General features: G+C 39.5%; 1 protein-coding gene across 4 annotated transcripts in view; it reads left to right on the top strand.

Annotated features, from left to right (window-relative positions):
* ROBO2 (roundabout guidance receptor 2) overlaps positions 1-14,094 on the top strand; it is a 434,212-nt gene that overhangs the window by 407,270 nt on the left and 12,848 nt on the right. For 2 of the 4 annotated variants that reach the window (XM_050975048.1, XM_050975035.1), the window contains exons 25-26: positions 4,814-4,996; positions 9,684-9,854. In XM_050975048.1, the coding sequence (XP_050831005.1) occupies positions 4,814-4,996; positions 9,684-9,854 (354 nt within the window). The remainder of the gene's footprint in view (positions 1-4,813; positions 4,997-9,683; positions 9,855-14,094) is intronic. The other 2 variants (XM_030234187.2, XM_030234186.2) reach the window with 1 other exon arrangement.

Genomic DNA, 14,094 nt, shown 5'->3' with positions numbered 1-14,094 from the left:
ATGTTTATGAAGGTCATTAATTATCATTGGACCTGTGAAGTGCTGAATATCTGCGTATGGTTTTTCCCTCCTTTTTTTTAGTGTTTTCTGCCCAAAAATAAAACATTTAAATCTTAGAGATTTATTTCAGGTGTATACATTTAAATATATGGGCAATTATGGTGGTGGAAAGTAAAAAACAAACTCTAGTTTTTGGAAGTGTGATCATATTTAGATTCTGCATTTAAACACTTCTATAATTCTTCCTTATTTTGATGGTACAATGACTATTGTCCCTTCTATTCCATCACTCCCACCAAAATCAGTGGGCATTCTTGCTGTGTAATTATGCCAGTGGTCAGACATATCCAAGAGAAGATAATATCTTTCTCCTGTACAAAGGCTGAAAGAATTCTGTAACTGATTTCAGCTGAAGTAGCATCAGTCCCCAAGGATGTCACCCACACTTCAGAAACCTAAGCAGTCTATCCCTGTTCCATTAAAAAACTGCAGAGGAGCAGGGGCTTAGCATTAATATGTGCTGGATGGTCTTGTAAAGGAGAACACATGAAGTAAGCACATAGAGGCTGGTAGCTGCAGAAAAGTATCTAATGGAATTCTCAGAAGTGCCAGGTTTGTTGTGAGCAGCTTTTATTGCACAGGTGCATTAGACTTTGTTTATTATTATTTTTAAGTAAAGCAACAGTACACTTTACAAAAAAAAAAAAAAAATAGCATTTTTATTGCCAGCAAAATGCCACTAAAAGCAGAAGCATGCAGTCTACTGGAAGCTGGCACCTCTGTTCCCCTCACCTTTCCCTGAGAGCAAAGAAGCTTTCTGTTTGCATTAGCACCAAGAGATATTTTATGGAGCAAGAAAACAGAGTTCAACTTTTCACAGAGCTGATTTTTGTTCTGCATAAAGCATTTACTGCTGCTGTCAGCAAGAGTAAAATTTACAGTTGCCAGAAAGCGTAAAATCTCAAAAGTACTGTTGGAAAATGCATAGTGAGCTGCATGTAAAGGAGACACTAAAAGCCTGCTTCATCCCATTTCAAAATGCACAGTTGATCTGAAAGGAGCGTCAGCATCTCTTATTCTGCCTTTATTCAGAGAAAAACAAATGTGCATCTGATTTGGAAAGCAAGAGGCCAGTGGCTGCCTTTAAACAAGCAGTCACCACGTGTGCTGTGCTCACACAGCTGCGTGGTGGCCTGAGGTGCCCGGGCTGGGCTCCAGCACTCCCATGCCTTCTGGGCAATGTCTGCACCTCTGTAGGTCAGAGCAAAATGGGGTTTGCTGCTGCAGGTTTTGCTGGGGAAAAGGAATTGTTTATGCAAGGAAACTGAATAGCTCAGGAATCAGTAGAAGTAATGTAGAGGTTTTGCCTTGAGCTCCCTGGTCACACACAGCTGTGGGTGCTGTACGTGTCTCAGGGTGTTTTGCTGACTTCAGCAGTTAGAAAAAGTTTCTGTATAAAAAGTTGCTTCCAGCAACCAGAGGTAACATAGAATGGTTTGGACTAGGAGGGACTTTCAGAGGTCAACTTGTTCTAACCCCCCTACCATGGACAGGGACACTTTCTACTAGTCCAGGTTGCTCAGAGCCCCATGAGCACTTCCAGGATTGGGACATCCACAGCTGCTTTGGGCAACCAGTTCCAGTATTTTATCACCCTCATGGTAAATAATTTCTTCCTTATATATAATCTAAACCTTCTCTCAGTTTGAAAATATTGCTTCTAGTCCTGTCACTGCAGGCCTTATCAGAAAGCCTCTTTCTGCCTTTGTAATGACCCCACTTTATGTATTGAAATGCTGCAGGAAGATCTGCCTGGAGCCCTCGCTTCTCCAGGCTGCAGGGAACAATCCCAGTTGTCCCAGTCAGTCCTCACAGAAGAGGGGTTCCAGCACTCCAATCATTGTTGTGGCTCCTCTCTGGGCACACTTGAACAGGTCCATGTCTGCCTTCTGCTAGGGACCCCAGAAATGGATACAGAACTCCTGGTGGGGTCATGACATCTCAGTAAAACTCGTGTCCCTGCAAGAACAGAGCTATGTCTCCAGCATGACAGGTCCCTCCTAGAACAGCTGCTGGAGGAGAGGGGAAGAGGGAGCGATCCATAGCCAGAGCATACTACTCCCAACCTTACTAACACTTGCAGTCCATGGGAATATGGAGGAGTTGGGGAACAGAGCTTTTTATAGGGTTAGCATAGAAAACTGGCAGTCTGATTATAAAAATGTAGGTAATTTTAGAAAAACTGGCATGTCTATGAGTGTGTAGAGTAATAGCTGTATTCACACACTGTTGCCTTTTACAGATTTTCAGTATATTTCATGCCTAAAACAAGATTTTTTTTTTGACTGATTAACAAAGCAAATGTAAAACAGCAACTACCCATACCCTGAAAAGAGTCACACCCGAATTTCCATGTGCACTGGATGTTGTGTGACAGCTGTGGTTAGCAAATGGACAAAGCAATATGAGCAAGTAGAAATTAAAAATTCTTTTAAAACATCCATAGTCTCACAGACCATGGCACTAAAAACAAAAAGTGCTCTGTAAATGGTTTTATGTGTCTCTACATAGACAATAGAACATTTAACACAAAACCCTTGGGCCCTGAAATTAATAACACACATGTTAAATTTTTAGGATCTAAGTATCATCCTTTGATATGTGTAGCTCTGGTTACATTTACAGCTTGTGCTCACGTATTTCATGGGATGTGTCTATAAGTGATTGTTTGAAAATGTCCTCAGTTATAGCATTTCATTTTCTTACATCTTCATTAAGTGTTTTATCTGTAGTATCTCTTTTCATACACCATCAATAACTGTTGCTAAGTGTCTTTGCTCTCCATTCTCTATGATGTTTGATTGGTAGTTCAGAAAATGTCTTCTCAGAGGAAATTCAGTTTTAGCCTTCCCTTGCTGTTATCTGGCCTTCCTCACATCTGTCTGCATCAGGTCGAGTCTGCTTGGAAAATAACAATTTTATGTGTACTTTTGGCAAGCAGAATCAAACTCTGTCACTCTCTGTTGCACTTAACACACTTCCTGCCTGTCAGACCTCCGCAGACCTCTTTGGTTTCTTTTCTCATATCTGAGGAGTGCACAGGTTTTTGTTATTACAGCCTGCCACTTCTCAGACATTAAAAGGTTTGGTCACTGCAGCATCACAAAATAATCCACTGTTCTTGGGCTTTGTGGTGCAGCATGCTACTGAATTCCAGGATTCATTAATTGCACTCATGACCTATTTTTGCAGGACATTTTTAATATTTGACACTACCATTAGTTAATTAGCCTATCAATTAACTAATAAGCAGGTCATTATTGATTTACTACTTAACAATTTTAAACACAGCAATGCTTTCTTGGGCATGGATTTAAAAAAGGCTACTCTACTGCTACAAATTTTATGTGCATTTACAGAAATTCAGCTCTGCTAACTGAGTAATGTCAGGGCCATGATGCATCCCTCCACACATGTCTTTGAAAACCAGTTCTCTGCAGATTCTCACAGGTTCACTGGGCTTTTTATTTTTTTTTTTCCAACACATAGCTGTAGCTAAAAAGCACATTTCAGGTATTTTGAGATGGTGAGGTGCCTGTAGTATCTCAGGGCAACAGCACCATGCAATGCCAGGAAGCAGCTCAGGTCCCAAAAGCACTCTGGTGTCTCTGCACCTCACCTGGGTTTGGTGGCTCATTTCACAGGGCTGCCCTGTTCCTGGAATGACCCTGGGACATTTTAGAAGTACAGAATCTCCATCTGAAACCCTGAAAGAAACAGAATTACAGTACTTTGGAAAAAAAATTAATTGATCCAAGCAATAACTTTTGAAATTGATGGGCAGATGATTGATGCTTGATTGGTGCTTCAGAAATAAATTATAAAAAAGATAAGCAAAGAGCAAACAAGATTTATCTTTCCTTCTCAATTTTGCTCTTTATATTTTATTTATATCAAGATTTCTACATTTCTTTCATGTGTTTTTTCTGGTATCTTGTTTTCTGACTGCATTTTTATGATGTTGTTATCAGCTTCCTCTCCTGCAGTAGTAGTAATCCATAGTTAGAAGGTACCATGGGGCCAACACTGGTCTAGCAACTGATTCACTGTTAAATCTGAGCATATATTTGCTCTGCTCTTGAATCATAATTATTTCTAACCTTTTAAAAAAGCTACTTTAATGCAGTAGAGTGAACTACTTTAAATCAGCTATTTTCAGGCCATTACAACTGCTCATTTATTTTAAGGTTTTGATTGATAAAATTACATGGGGCCAGTTTTGTTCAGAATAGCCCTTGAAGCCCAGGTCTGACTTTAGCCATATCTACTGAGACTTGCATATATGCAGTCCAAAATTAAGACTTGGTTTGGCAAATATCAAACTAGATCCTGATTTGTAACAAGTCAAGTAAGACAAAAATTACAAAACCAGCCACATTCAATTCAATCACAGGAAAAAAAATTAATTTAAAAAAGGATTTACTGTGGAGCTTTTGCATTTGCAGAGAAAATGTATTATTTTGTTTACAGGAGCAAAGCTACATGGAGTAAGCCATGAATGAGATCCCACCCAGCTCTGATAGTGCTTTGTTGTGCCAAACTCTGGCAGATAAACTTTGGGGTTTGTGTTGTGAAAGGACACAATAAGTGGGTCTTTAAGCTTTGGATTAATATTGCTCTTCTGTACCAAGCTCTGTCGAATGAATTTTGGGTATCCTGTTGAGAAAGAACATTTTAAGTGGGTCTTTAAGCTTTAGATGAACAAAGACTATTCGATGTGCACCACTCACTAGCGCCCTACATTTGTTTTTAGGTTCAATGGTAAATGGATGGGGTTCTGCGTCTGATGAGGACCGTAACTTTTCTAGCCATAGATCTAGTGTAGGTAGCTCCTCAGATGACTCCATCTTTACCAGCGGCACTTTTGCACAAGCACTGGTTGCAGCAGCAGATAAAGCTGGGTTTAGGCTGGATGGAACCAGCCTGACAAGAACAGGTTTGTAGACTCCAAGTCGATGCTTTCTGCATGGAGGTTGTCTCTGCCTATCCTTCTCTCAGTGACACTGTGTCTCACACTTGCCTAACATGCATGGGATAAGGTGGATGGAGATACTTCTTTGGGTGTATTTTAAATGAAACCTTGCACTGTGTTTCGTTTTTAGTGATTTGAAGTAGTGAGTAGCACAAGCTTTTAATCCACACCTTTGGTCTGCTGCAGTTCCCCTCAGTGCTGACTCTGCTCTAGATTTACTGACATATGCTCATTTAATATTTCTGTGAAGAAATTACTAATTCTGCCTTGCAGCCTTTGATGATTTCATTTTCTGAAAAATCTCCTCACAATCATTCACTTTTCTAATGATGAACATCACGTTTAAACTATTCCCTCCATCCCTGCTCTTCTCTTTCATTTCATCCTGCAAAAGTGTGTTTTTTTGTGAAGTTTTTCTGAGCATGGGGTGAATTGGTGGGCTTTGATTGTTAACAATACAAGCTGTTTAAAGTTTAATTAATAGCTGATTTTAAAAATCCTTAATTCAATAAGTTAATGTATTTTGATAACATTTAATTTTGGTTGTGCCAACTGAATCTGCCAAGTAAAATGTAACACAGGTAAAGTGGATATTACATTTGAAAATAGCCAATCTTCTGAAAGTAATTAACCAAAAGTAAATATATTTTAGTTATTTTTAAAGCTTCATATGTTTTATTTCTATTTAAAAATATAAAGGAATATTATCTTTATTCTGGTAAGAAAATTATACATTTGCATTTCCTTAGTCTTGTGAAAATGGCAACAATAACTAATTATTTAAATCCACAAATCTAATCTAGCAGAGTATGAACTTGGGTCATATTTTCTGTTATGCTTTCTCAGCTAATTCTGGATGATAGGTCCCATAATATTCCTATCATTTAAGTTTTTTAGACTATCAGTCTGGTATGAAGTCTCTCCTTCAGTAAAAAGTGTGCATTTAAGAGAAAGTCTCACATGTTGGGGCTGAAAACTGTAGGCTTTCAGCAGGCAAGAAGTTCATGGCCAGGTCTGCCTTTTAGGAAGTTAGGAATAAAGGAAAGAGTTGATGGCAAAGTCCTAAAATCCAGCTTTTTTTCAAATCACTGGAATTTTTACCACTGGCTTTGGTCAGACATAGTCATCCTTGAAAGATTATTTCCCCATAGCTGAAGCCCTCAGTTGCTTCCCTCTATTAATGGAAAATTGAGTAAATCTGTCTTATCACTTAAAAAAAATTTAAAAAAAAAAAAGGAAGCAAAACAAAGCAAAAGAACTCATAAACTCATGTAGAGTTTAACTTACCTAGTAGGAACACATCTGGCCAAACTATAACTTAAAATATACTGTTTTCCTTGAAGACTCTCCCAGGTTCTGAGTGAAAGGAGCAAATTTTTTCCCAATCTTTTTTTTTATGGTGTTTGCTCCAGTAAAAGTTAATGCAAAGATTCACCAAAATCACTGTCACTTGTATCAAACCTTTGAAAAGTGCAGTTTCCACCACAAACACATTCATAACAGAAGTAAATGGACACACAAACACAGAATAAATATGACACACTTGAAAATAAATAGGATTTTTTTATTGCAGCAATGTGAATGGAAACTGCAATGAAAGGATGAAAGCCCCCTTGTCATTTGTATTTTCCTAGCTTGATTAGGTCACAAATGCACTTAAAGTGAGTATGTGTGTAAATCCTCACAGACCATTAGAACATAGGGTACAAAAAGGATCCAGTGGTTGTGGTAGAGATTTTATGATTATTACTCTCTTACTCTCTTAATGATCCAGCAGGTAAAATGGAAATAAAATGTAAACCCACATGTAAGCAAACAGCCCTCCCTCCTTTTCCTCACAGAAACCTCAGCAAATGGTTTTTTTGCTCACTGCAAAAAATCTCCCCCTGCTCCCTGCAGTGCCATCAGGATGTGTCACCTCTCAGGGCAGGGTGGCTCGGTCAGACACCCCTGTTCCAGCCCTGCAGCCCCCCAGAGTGCAGCACGGTGCCTGGCAGTGCAGAAGCAGCAGGGTTATCCTGCTCATTGCTCTGAAGGGAGCCTGGAGGTCCTGACTCTTTTATTCCTCTGCAGTCTGGACAGTTATTTCCACCCATTTAGAACAGCTGTGAAATGCTCTCAGCGGTAGATGCTAAAGGAGGTGTCCAGCTTGATGGCCTCATGTGGGAATGTTTGATTGCCAAGCATGAGAGGCACTGGTGAATCCAGATGCAATGTGTCTCTCCTGCCAGACACTTTGATTCCAGTTTCCAGAAGCCATCATGTGATTTGCCATGAAGTTAAAACAGCTTTCCTTTCTAACACCCTTGGGAAATTAAATCAAGAATTAGTGGATTCATCCTTGTCTCCACTTAAACACACTAAATCTGCTGCAGAAAGTCTGACACTGCTCAGCAGTTCTTACTGGCAGGGCTGCACACAACTACAAGATGCTGTAATAAGTTATAAAGTGCATTGAAAAATGTGCTATGGAGTCTGCACATCATTTGTGTTTGCCCCATGTATGATTTTGGTCAGTGCTATTTATTTTACCTCATTTTCATGAAAAGAGAATGTTTGGTGTCTATTTCTTTTTAAAACCAGCATTCTGAATGCATAATCACATTTCTTTGGTCAAAAAAGTAAGTGTGAAGAATCTGTGTCCTGCACTCACTAGTTGCATTTGCATGTTGTGAGTTTATTTTTGCAAAACATCTGTGCAGCGTGCTGTGAGCTGGGATGGAATTTCAGGCTCACATCTGAATTTCTTTGCATTAGGAGTCTTTTTTTTATTTTTAAATGAAATTTTAATATTTTGTCTGTGTTCATCTGCTGTGTTATCCTTATCTGTGAAAAAAGGCCTTGATCACTTGTCTTTGTCTGGCTGCAGCTGTGCCAGCTATAGAGGTTCATGTTCCCAAATGTTCATTCCTTGCTTTCTCCTAACTCCAGAATTAGCTGCTTGGGTGGGGGTTCTGTAACCCAATTTCAGTTAAAATGAGCTGGGTTAGCAAAGGCATTGTTTTCAGACTCTATAAATTCTATTGGCTTTTTTTTTTTTTTTTTTTTTTTTGTATTAGAGGAGGGTTAGGGAACATCCAGATGAGGTCTTGAAATGCTTGAAACGTGGTAACTTCTGATAGCTGGCACAGAAGGGCAGCTGGGGGCAAGCCTGCCTGAGAGCAGTGCCCTCCTCAGGGTGCACAACAGCCAGAAGGTAGAAGATCAAGCCTAAGAAAGTCACAAAATCTCTGAAGTCAAATAGTGAAATGTTATCCCAACATGAATGTATTAAAGTAAAACATGTTAGAGGGATCATGGCAACTTTTCCACTTTCCCTCTTGGTGCTGAGAAAGTTTCAGATAGTATGCTGAGCTGTATATTACTCCCAATTAGGTTTTTCAGATCAGGTTGTATGTGACAGCATGTTGGAAGTAAGCACATCTATTGGAAGGCTTTACTAGAAAACATAACTCACTGCAGGGTAAACCATTGTCTAAGCTAACCAGAGGATAAAGACCTCCTTCCTATCATGGGCCCGGCTGACCAGCAAAATAGAAATCACCCATTTTGCCACTTTGTATCCTCTCTAACACCACTCAGGCCTAGAGCAGCACTGAAAGAGCAGAGTTTTGGACAGGCTTATGCATTTTCCACTGCAGATATAATTAAAATATGCAAGAATTTTAATTACCAATTCTAAATTAATTAAGATGCTTACATCTCCAAAATTTTACAGGAATGACATACACATGAACAAAAGAAAGTCAAAGATGGTGATTTTTAGTGTTCATCAGTTATCATTAAATATTAAGTCTAGTTAACAGAATAAAAATATCAGAATAAGAGGAAGTGAATGTAGTAAATGAACTATGTTCCTTAAATTCTGAGGTTTTTAATCATCTGATCCATAGAAAAACATCAGATATTTCTTTAAGAGAAATCACACAGCTTGAATAATGTGTGTGTGTGTATATATATATATATATATATATATATATATACACACATATATCTATATAAATGAGATATAAAAATATATAAATAAATCTGAGATCAGAATAGATATTTTTAACAAATAAAAGTACTGAAAATTAACTGGAAAATGTTAGCATTTAAATATACCCCCATTTTTATTTCTTGAGAAAGGAGAGCCCTTAAGTCTACAGTGCTACAAAGCTACATAGCTTGCAAAATCTGTTATATTTATCTCTCTGGAGTTACTCCAGATATGCAGTGCATATGGGAGCCCCTAAAATGAGAATCTGGCTCAGAAAACATGAAAGTGGAAGGCAGGAGGAGATAAATTTGATATGATTGCAGAACTGTTTTCCTTCCCTGTTCAAGGCTGAGGAGTTGTTATGACACATCTGTTCAGCACACAGAGCAGGTAGGAGTTACATGGCATACAGTAGTTTTATCACAACAGATGGAATAATTGTAATTATAGAAGTTAAAGACAAAAGAATGCCAAGTTTCCCTACTTCACTTGTTGTGGTGTGTCTTAAAGCAGTTGTTATCTGTGGATACCTCAGGGGGACACTTGCCTGCCTCTGAGGATTAGATCTGATTTCATGTTTCAGAGCAGACATTAATAGAACAGCCCCTTTCAAAGCAATAACATTTTTTCTTCTGGCTTCTCTGTTTTTTCCTTTTTTTTTTTCTTCTTTAGGCAAAGCATATTCTTCCTCTCAGAGACCTCGGCCAGGCAGTCCTTTTTCCACTGACAGCAACACGAGTGCAGCTGTCAGTCAGGGTCAGAGGCCGAGGCCCACGAAGAAACACAAGGGCGGGCGTTTGGAGCAGCCCCCTCTGCCTCATCGCCGCGAGGGAATCACGGACGGTGAGTGCTGGGGGAGGGACACCTGCAACAGGCAGCTGTGCACAGCAGGACAAGGCAGAGCCATCTTGTCAGGAATATCAGTTCAGGAATATCAATTACTGCTTTGGTGGAGTTGGGGTCCCCAGGTTGCCGCGTGAGCAATGTTGGAGCTCTAGCAGTGCAGGGCTTGGGTGAGAGTTGGAAGAGCCTTTCCCCATTTCTGCTCTGGACCTGTCATCATCTCTTAGGGTTTCTCAGATCTCAGTATAAATCTTACCCCAAAATGACTGCATTGCACATGAGTTGACATTGAAAAATGGCCTGTAATTTTACATTTTATGAAAGTAGCCACCACTAGCAGTAGCTGTATGTCATGAATTCCTAAGGAGGAGCGGAGAGTGACTCCCACAGGATTTGTTTGGTTTGTGCTGGTTTTGACAGACACCCAAGAGCTACAGCAACACGTGCCGTGTTTTCCCATGATTCTGCCTTGCTTCTTGTCCGTGCATCCACTGACCTCAGTGACTGTGTCTCCCTTTTTACATCTCCACTTCTCTCTTATGACTACGTCCTATCTGGAAATTTCAGGCGTGCCTGTTCTGCTCATCTAATAATTAAGATCAGCTCTTTCTTCCATTTTCTTTGTCTACCCTTCTTGGGTCTGGCAAAAGACACAAGTTAGTTTTCGAGTAAGACTGGATAGGAAGGTGGCCAGCTGGCTACCTCCCCCTCATTTCTTCTGATCCCTGGCCTTGCACCTGTTGGTGTTGAAATGATCAGAGTGTTCACCAAAGGGGTTATTGTTACATCTCCTGCTCTATGGCTCATTCTCCCTTGGATATTATTTGTGGAAACAGCTTAAAGTAGCTTAGATTCTGTTTTTATGGATCCAAGTTCCTTTACACATCAATTCCCTCCCCTTGTGAATATATTACAGAGGCCTCTGTATTACACAGATCCGTTGAATAGATGTGCCTATGAGAACAGTAGCTGCAAGTAACTTGTAGTGGTGGCAATACTCTTGCTGAACATGTTTGCTAACCCTTCTCAATGCCATATCCTGTCACCCTGAACTGTGAGCATCTTAGGCCACAAATTCTGTGTACATGTGAGTTTGTAGTGCTCTCAGCATGGTGGACACTAATCCTTCTGCTTCTGAATACTATTGCTACAGAAGTGTTTTACAACAGTGTGGATACCAGAAAATTAATGGGGGTCCAGTTTAGGTCACAAGACAGATGGAAGTGAGGCTCCTCAGAGAGTGACTCCATCATAAAATTTGGCATTGTTTTAAATAAGTTAAAGAGATCCAGTTTTAAAAGAGGAGACTCCTATTACTTTGTATTTATCCTTAATAAAATACTAATCTTACTGGAGTTTCTTTCATATATTTAAATCAGAATACCAATTATATGCTATTTCCTTCAGCCTCTCAGACATGGGCAATAACCATAACAGCTTTTGGATACCATTAGATTAATATTTGTCTTTTATAAACCTAGTTAAAGTCCTTGCTATGTGTTGCAAAAATTTATAATGTCCTAGAGCAATAGAGGAACAGTTCCCATCCTGTATTAACACAGGAACAAACAAACAAACACAAATGGTGCAGTTTTCTGCTTCAACTCCTACTGAATATGAGTCATTAAAGTGTAATGTCAAGTCTGAGTCATAGTTAAATTTGCAAAAGATCATTTGTCAATTAAGGAAGCTCGAAGTTGATGCTGCCACCTGTATGTATGTAAACAATTGAATTTAGGAATCTCTGATTTGCAGAAATTAAAAATGGTAACCAGGTGCTTTCTGTGGAATATTGCAACGAACTTTACAAAGACAACACCACCATGCTTAAGCTGTAGCTAGAAAAAGGAAGTAGGAGAGCCTCAGATAGACTCAGCAATTCCAAGCTCTAATCCAGGCCAGTCCATTCAGCCCTGGGCCATCCTGATTTCTGTGAAAAGCATCACTATACATTTTCTCTGTTTTTTCTGATGTCTCAAATCCATTGCCTTATAACTGCTTCCTCTTGGATTTGTCTTGTGGGAATACACTTGGTTTGCCAGTTGTTTTCAAATTCCCAAGTTGGATGAGTCCTGGTATCCTGTGTTTAAGTCTCATCCCACACCGGATGTCTGTCATTTTCAATTTTCATTGCCCAAGAAAGCTCCAGCTTTCTCTGCCCATTCCTATACACATCCTGAGTGCTTCCTCCTTGTTAACTGTAACCATGTGGGACAGTGCAAAAGACCTCAGAAACTGTAATATTTAACACATAGCACACACATCTCAGACCGTGTAAGCATTTGAGGCCTCAACTTCTTGCTTAGTTTTGACAGCAATCCACACAAATCCCCTAAAACCCTGCTTCTTCATTTCCTTCAGCTGCAGGTCAGAAACCTCTAGAGACTGACTCTAGATGGAGTCTTCACAATTGTCTTGCTGTACAACTTGTTTTTTCACTTCCACATCCTGAAAGACTATGGAGACAACAGCAAATCCGCAGAGGAAGAATATGTTATAAATCCCTCAGATGGTCAAAACTTTCATTCTGATCTCACAATCCACCATAAAACAAAACTGAAAAAAAAACCCCAAATAAAAGCCTGGTTTTAATGTTAGTGCTCAAGGAATAATTTGTTTTCCTAGCAACAATGTAGTCATGAACAGCAACACAGTGGATTCTGTCATATAGTTTGCAGCACAGTAACTGTGAGACTGAAGTTAAAAGCCCTTCCTTAAATGTCTATGATATGCAAAACAAAATCAAAGAGCAAGCAGAAGGGAAATATGCTTAGGGTTTGAAAAGGAGAACTGGAACGTAAGACTAATGTTACCATGCATTGCTACTAACTTCCTACTGTGTGTTAAAAATAATGTTTAATGTTGAGAAAATACTTACCTTCTGATGTTATAAAGTGTTTCAGGGGCTTATTAAATGTCACAGTAATTATCTCTCCTATGAGAAGAGATCACTGGCACAGGTAGAAAGGTGTGTCCTTATAGGTTCTTTAGCTCACTGCTTTTTCCAGTTAATAATGAGAAGCTGTGCCAAACCTTGACTGCTGCCAGAATCATTTAGCCAATGCTCTGCCTTCTAAAGAAGGGCTGGAGTAATCCCAGACTGAATATCCATCTCCCCCTTATCAGACACTCTGATGTCCTACAGCTCCTCAATCACAATCCCTCCATTACTGAATCAATAAAACCATCACCTCCCCACCAGTGTACTTATGAATTGCCTTGCAGGTTTGATAATCCTGCCGTTAGAGGTTTCAAAATGAAAGTCTGGATGACATCCTACTCACCTAGAAAGTTACTAGCTCAGTGCAGGCTTTCAGGTATTTTCCCTACCACCTGAAGTATAAATGAGATTTAGATCGAGGTAGGGTGAATCAGTGTTACCACTCTGGGTATCCTCACACTGAAGTCTCTACATTTCTGAATTCAGAACTTCTCTGAAGGGACTGACATGATGGAATGCTTGGCATGATTGCCTTTATGTGGTAATCTGTCTTCCTGTGAGGATCTGGGACTTCTAACTCAGTGGACATCTGCTACCCCTTTAGCAGGGGTAGGAAAGCCAAGGCAAGGCAAGACTGTTCTCAATGGTGTTAGAGGAAGAAGCGCATGACTCCAGATGGAATCTTTCTATCAACCCAGGCAAGAGAGCACAAAATACTTAGTTATTTACTAAGGCGCAAGATTTACAATGCAGGATGTATGTTGTAAAGCAAATCAAAAGCCACATTTCCAAATGAACCTCCCTTCCAGATTCTTTTATCAAAAAGGACAGGTAGGTTTTACTGTGGCTGTCAACCTGAGTAAGGAGGTGAAGAAACAAACAGTTTAGTCAGATGATGTTTGGCTACAATTAATAACTGTTCCTAAAGATCTTCTCAGACACATGTTACACAGTTCAGTAAGTTTGTACTCAGGCCAGAACCAGTTAATGTTAATTCCAAAGTGCCTGTAGTTCTAGAATTCTGTGAAGCTTCATTGCAAGATACATTTTACTTTTCTCTTCAACTTATCCATAGGTTTAAAGCACCCAAGGAAATTTACAAACATGGTGTTTCATTTCACTTCTATGCATTAGTCAGTCTTTATGCTTGTTTTGTGGATGGATAAAAGCAATAATCAAGTTAGCAGTAGATCAACACCACAACTCTACGGTAATTCCAGGAGTTGCAGCCAGCTCTAGAACATGCAGTACAGTTTAAGTACAAGCCTTCTTTCCTTTTAAGTATCTAATTAATAACAA

This window comes from Serinus canaria, chromosome 1, assembly GCF_022539315.1.
Source record: "Serinus canaria isolate serCan28SL12 chromosome 1, serCan2020, whole genome shotgun sequence".
Classification (NCBI taxonomy): Eukaryota; Metazoa; Chordata; class Aves; order Passeriformes; family Fringillidae; genus Serinus; species Serinus canaria.
Note: the sequence above shows the minus strand (reverse complement) of the source record. Positions and strands in the feature narration are given on the sequence as shown.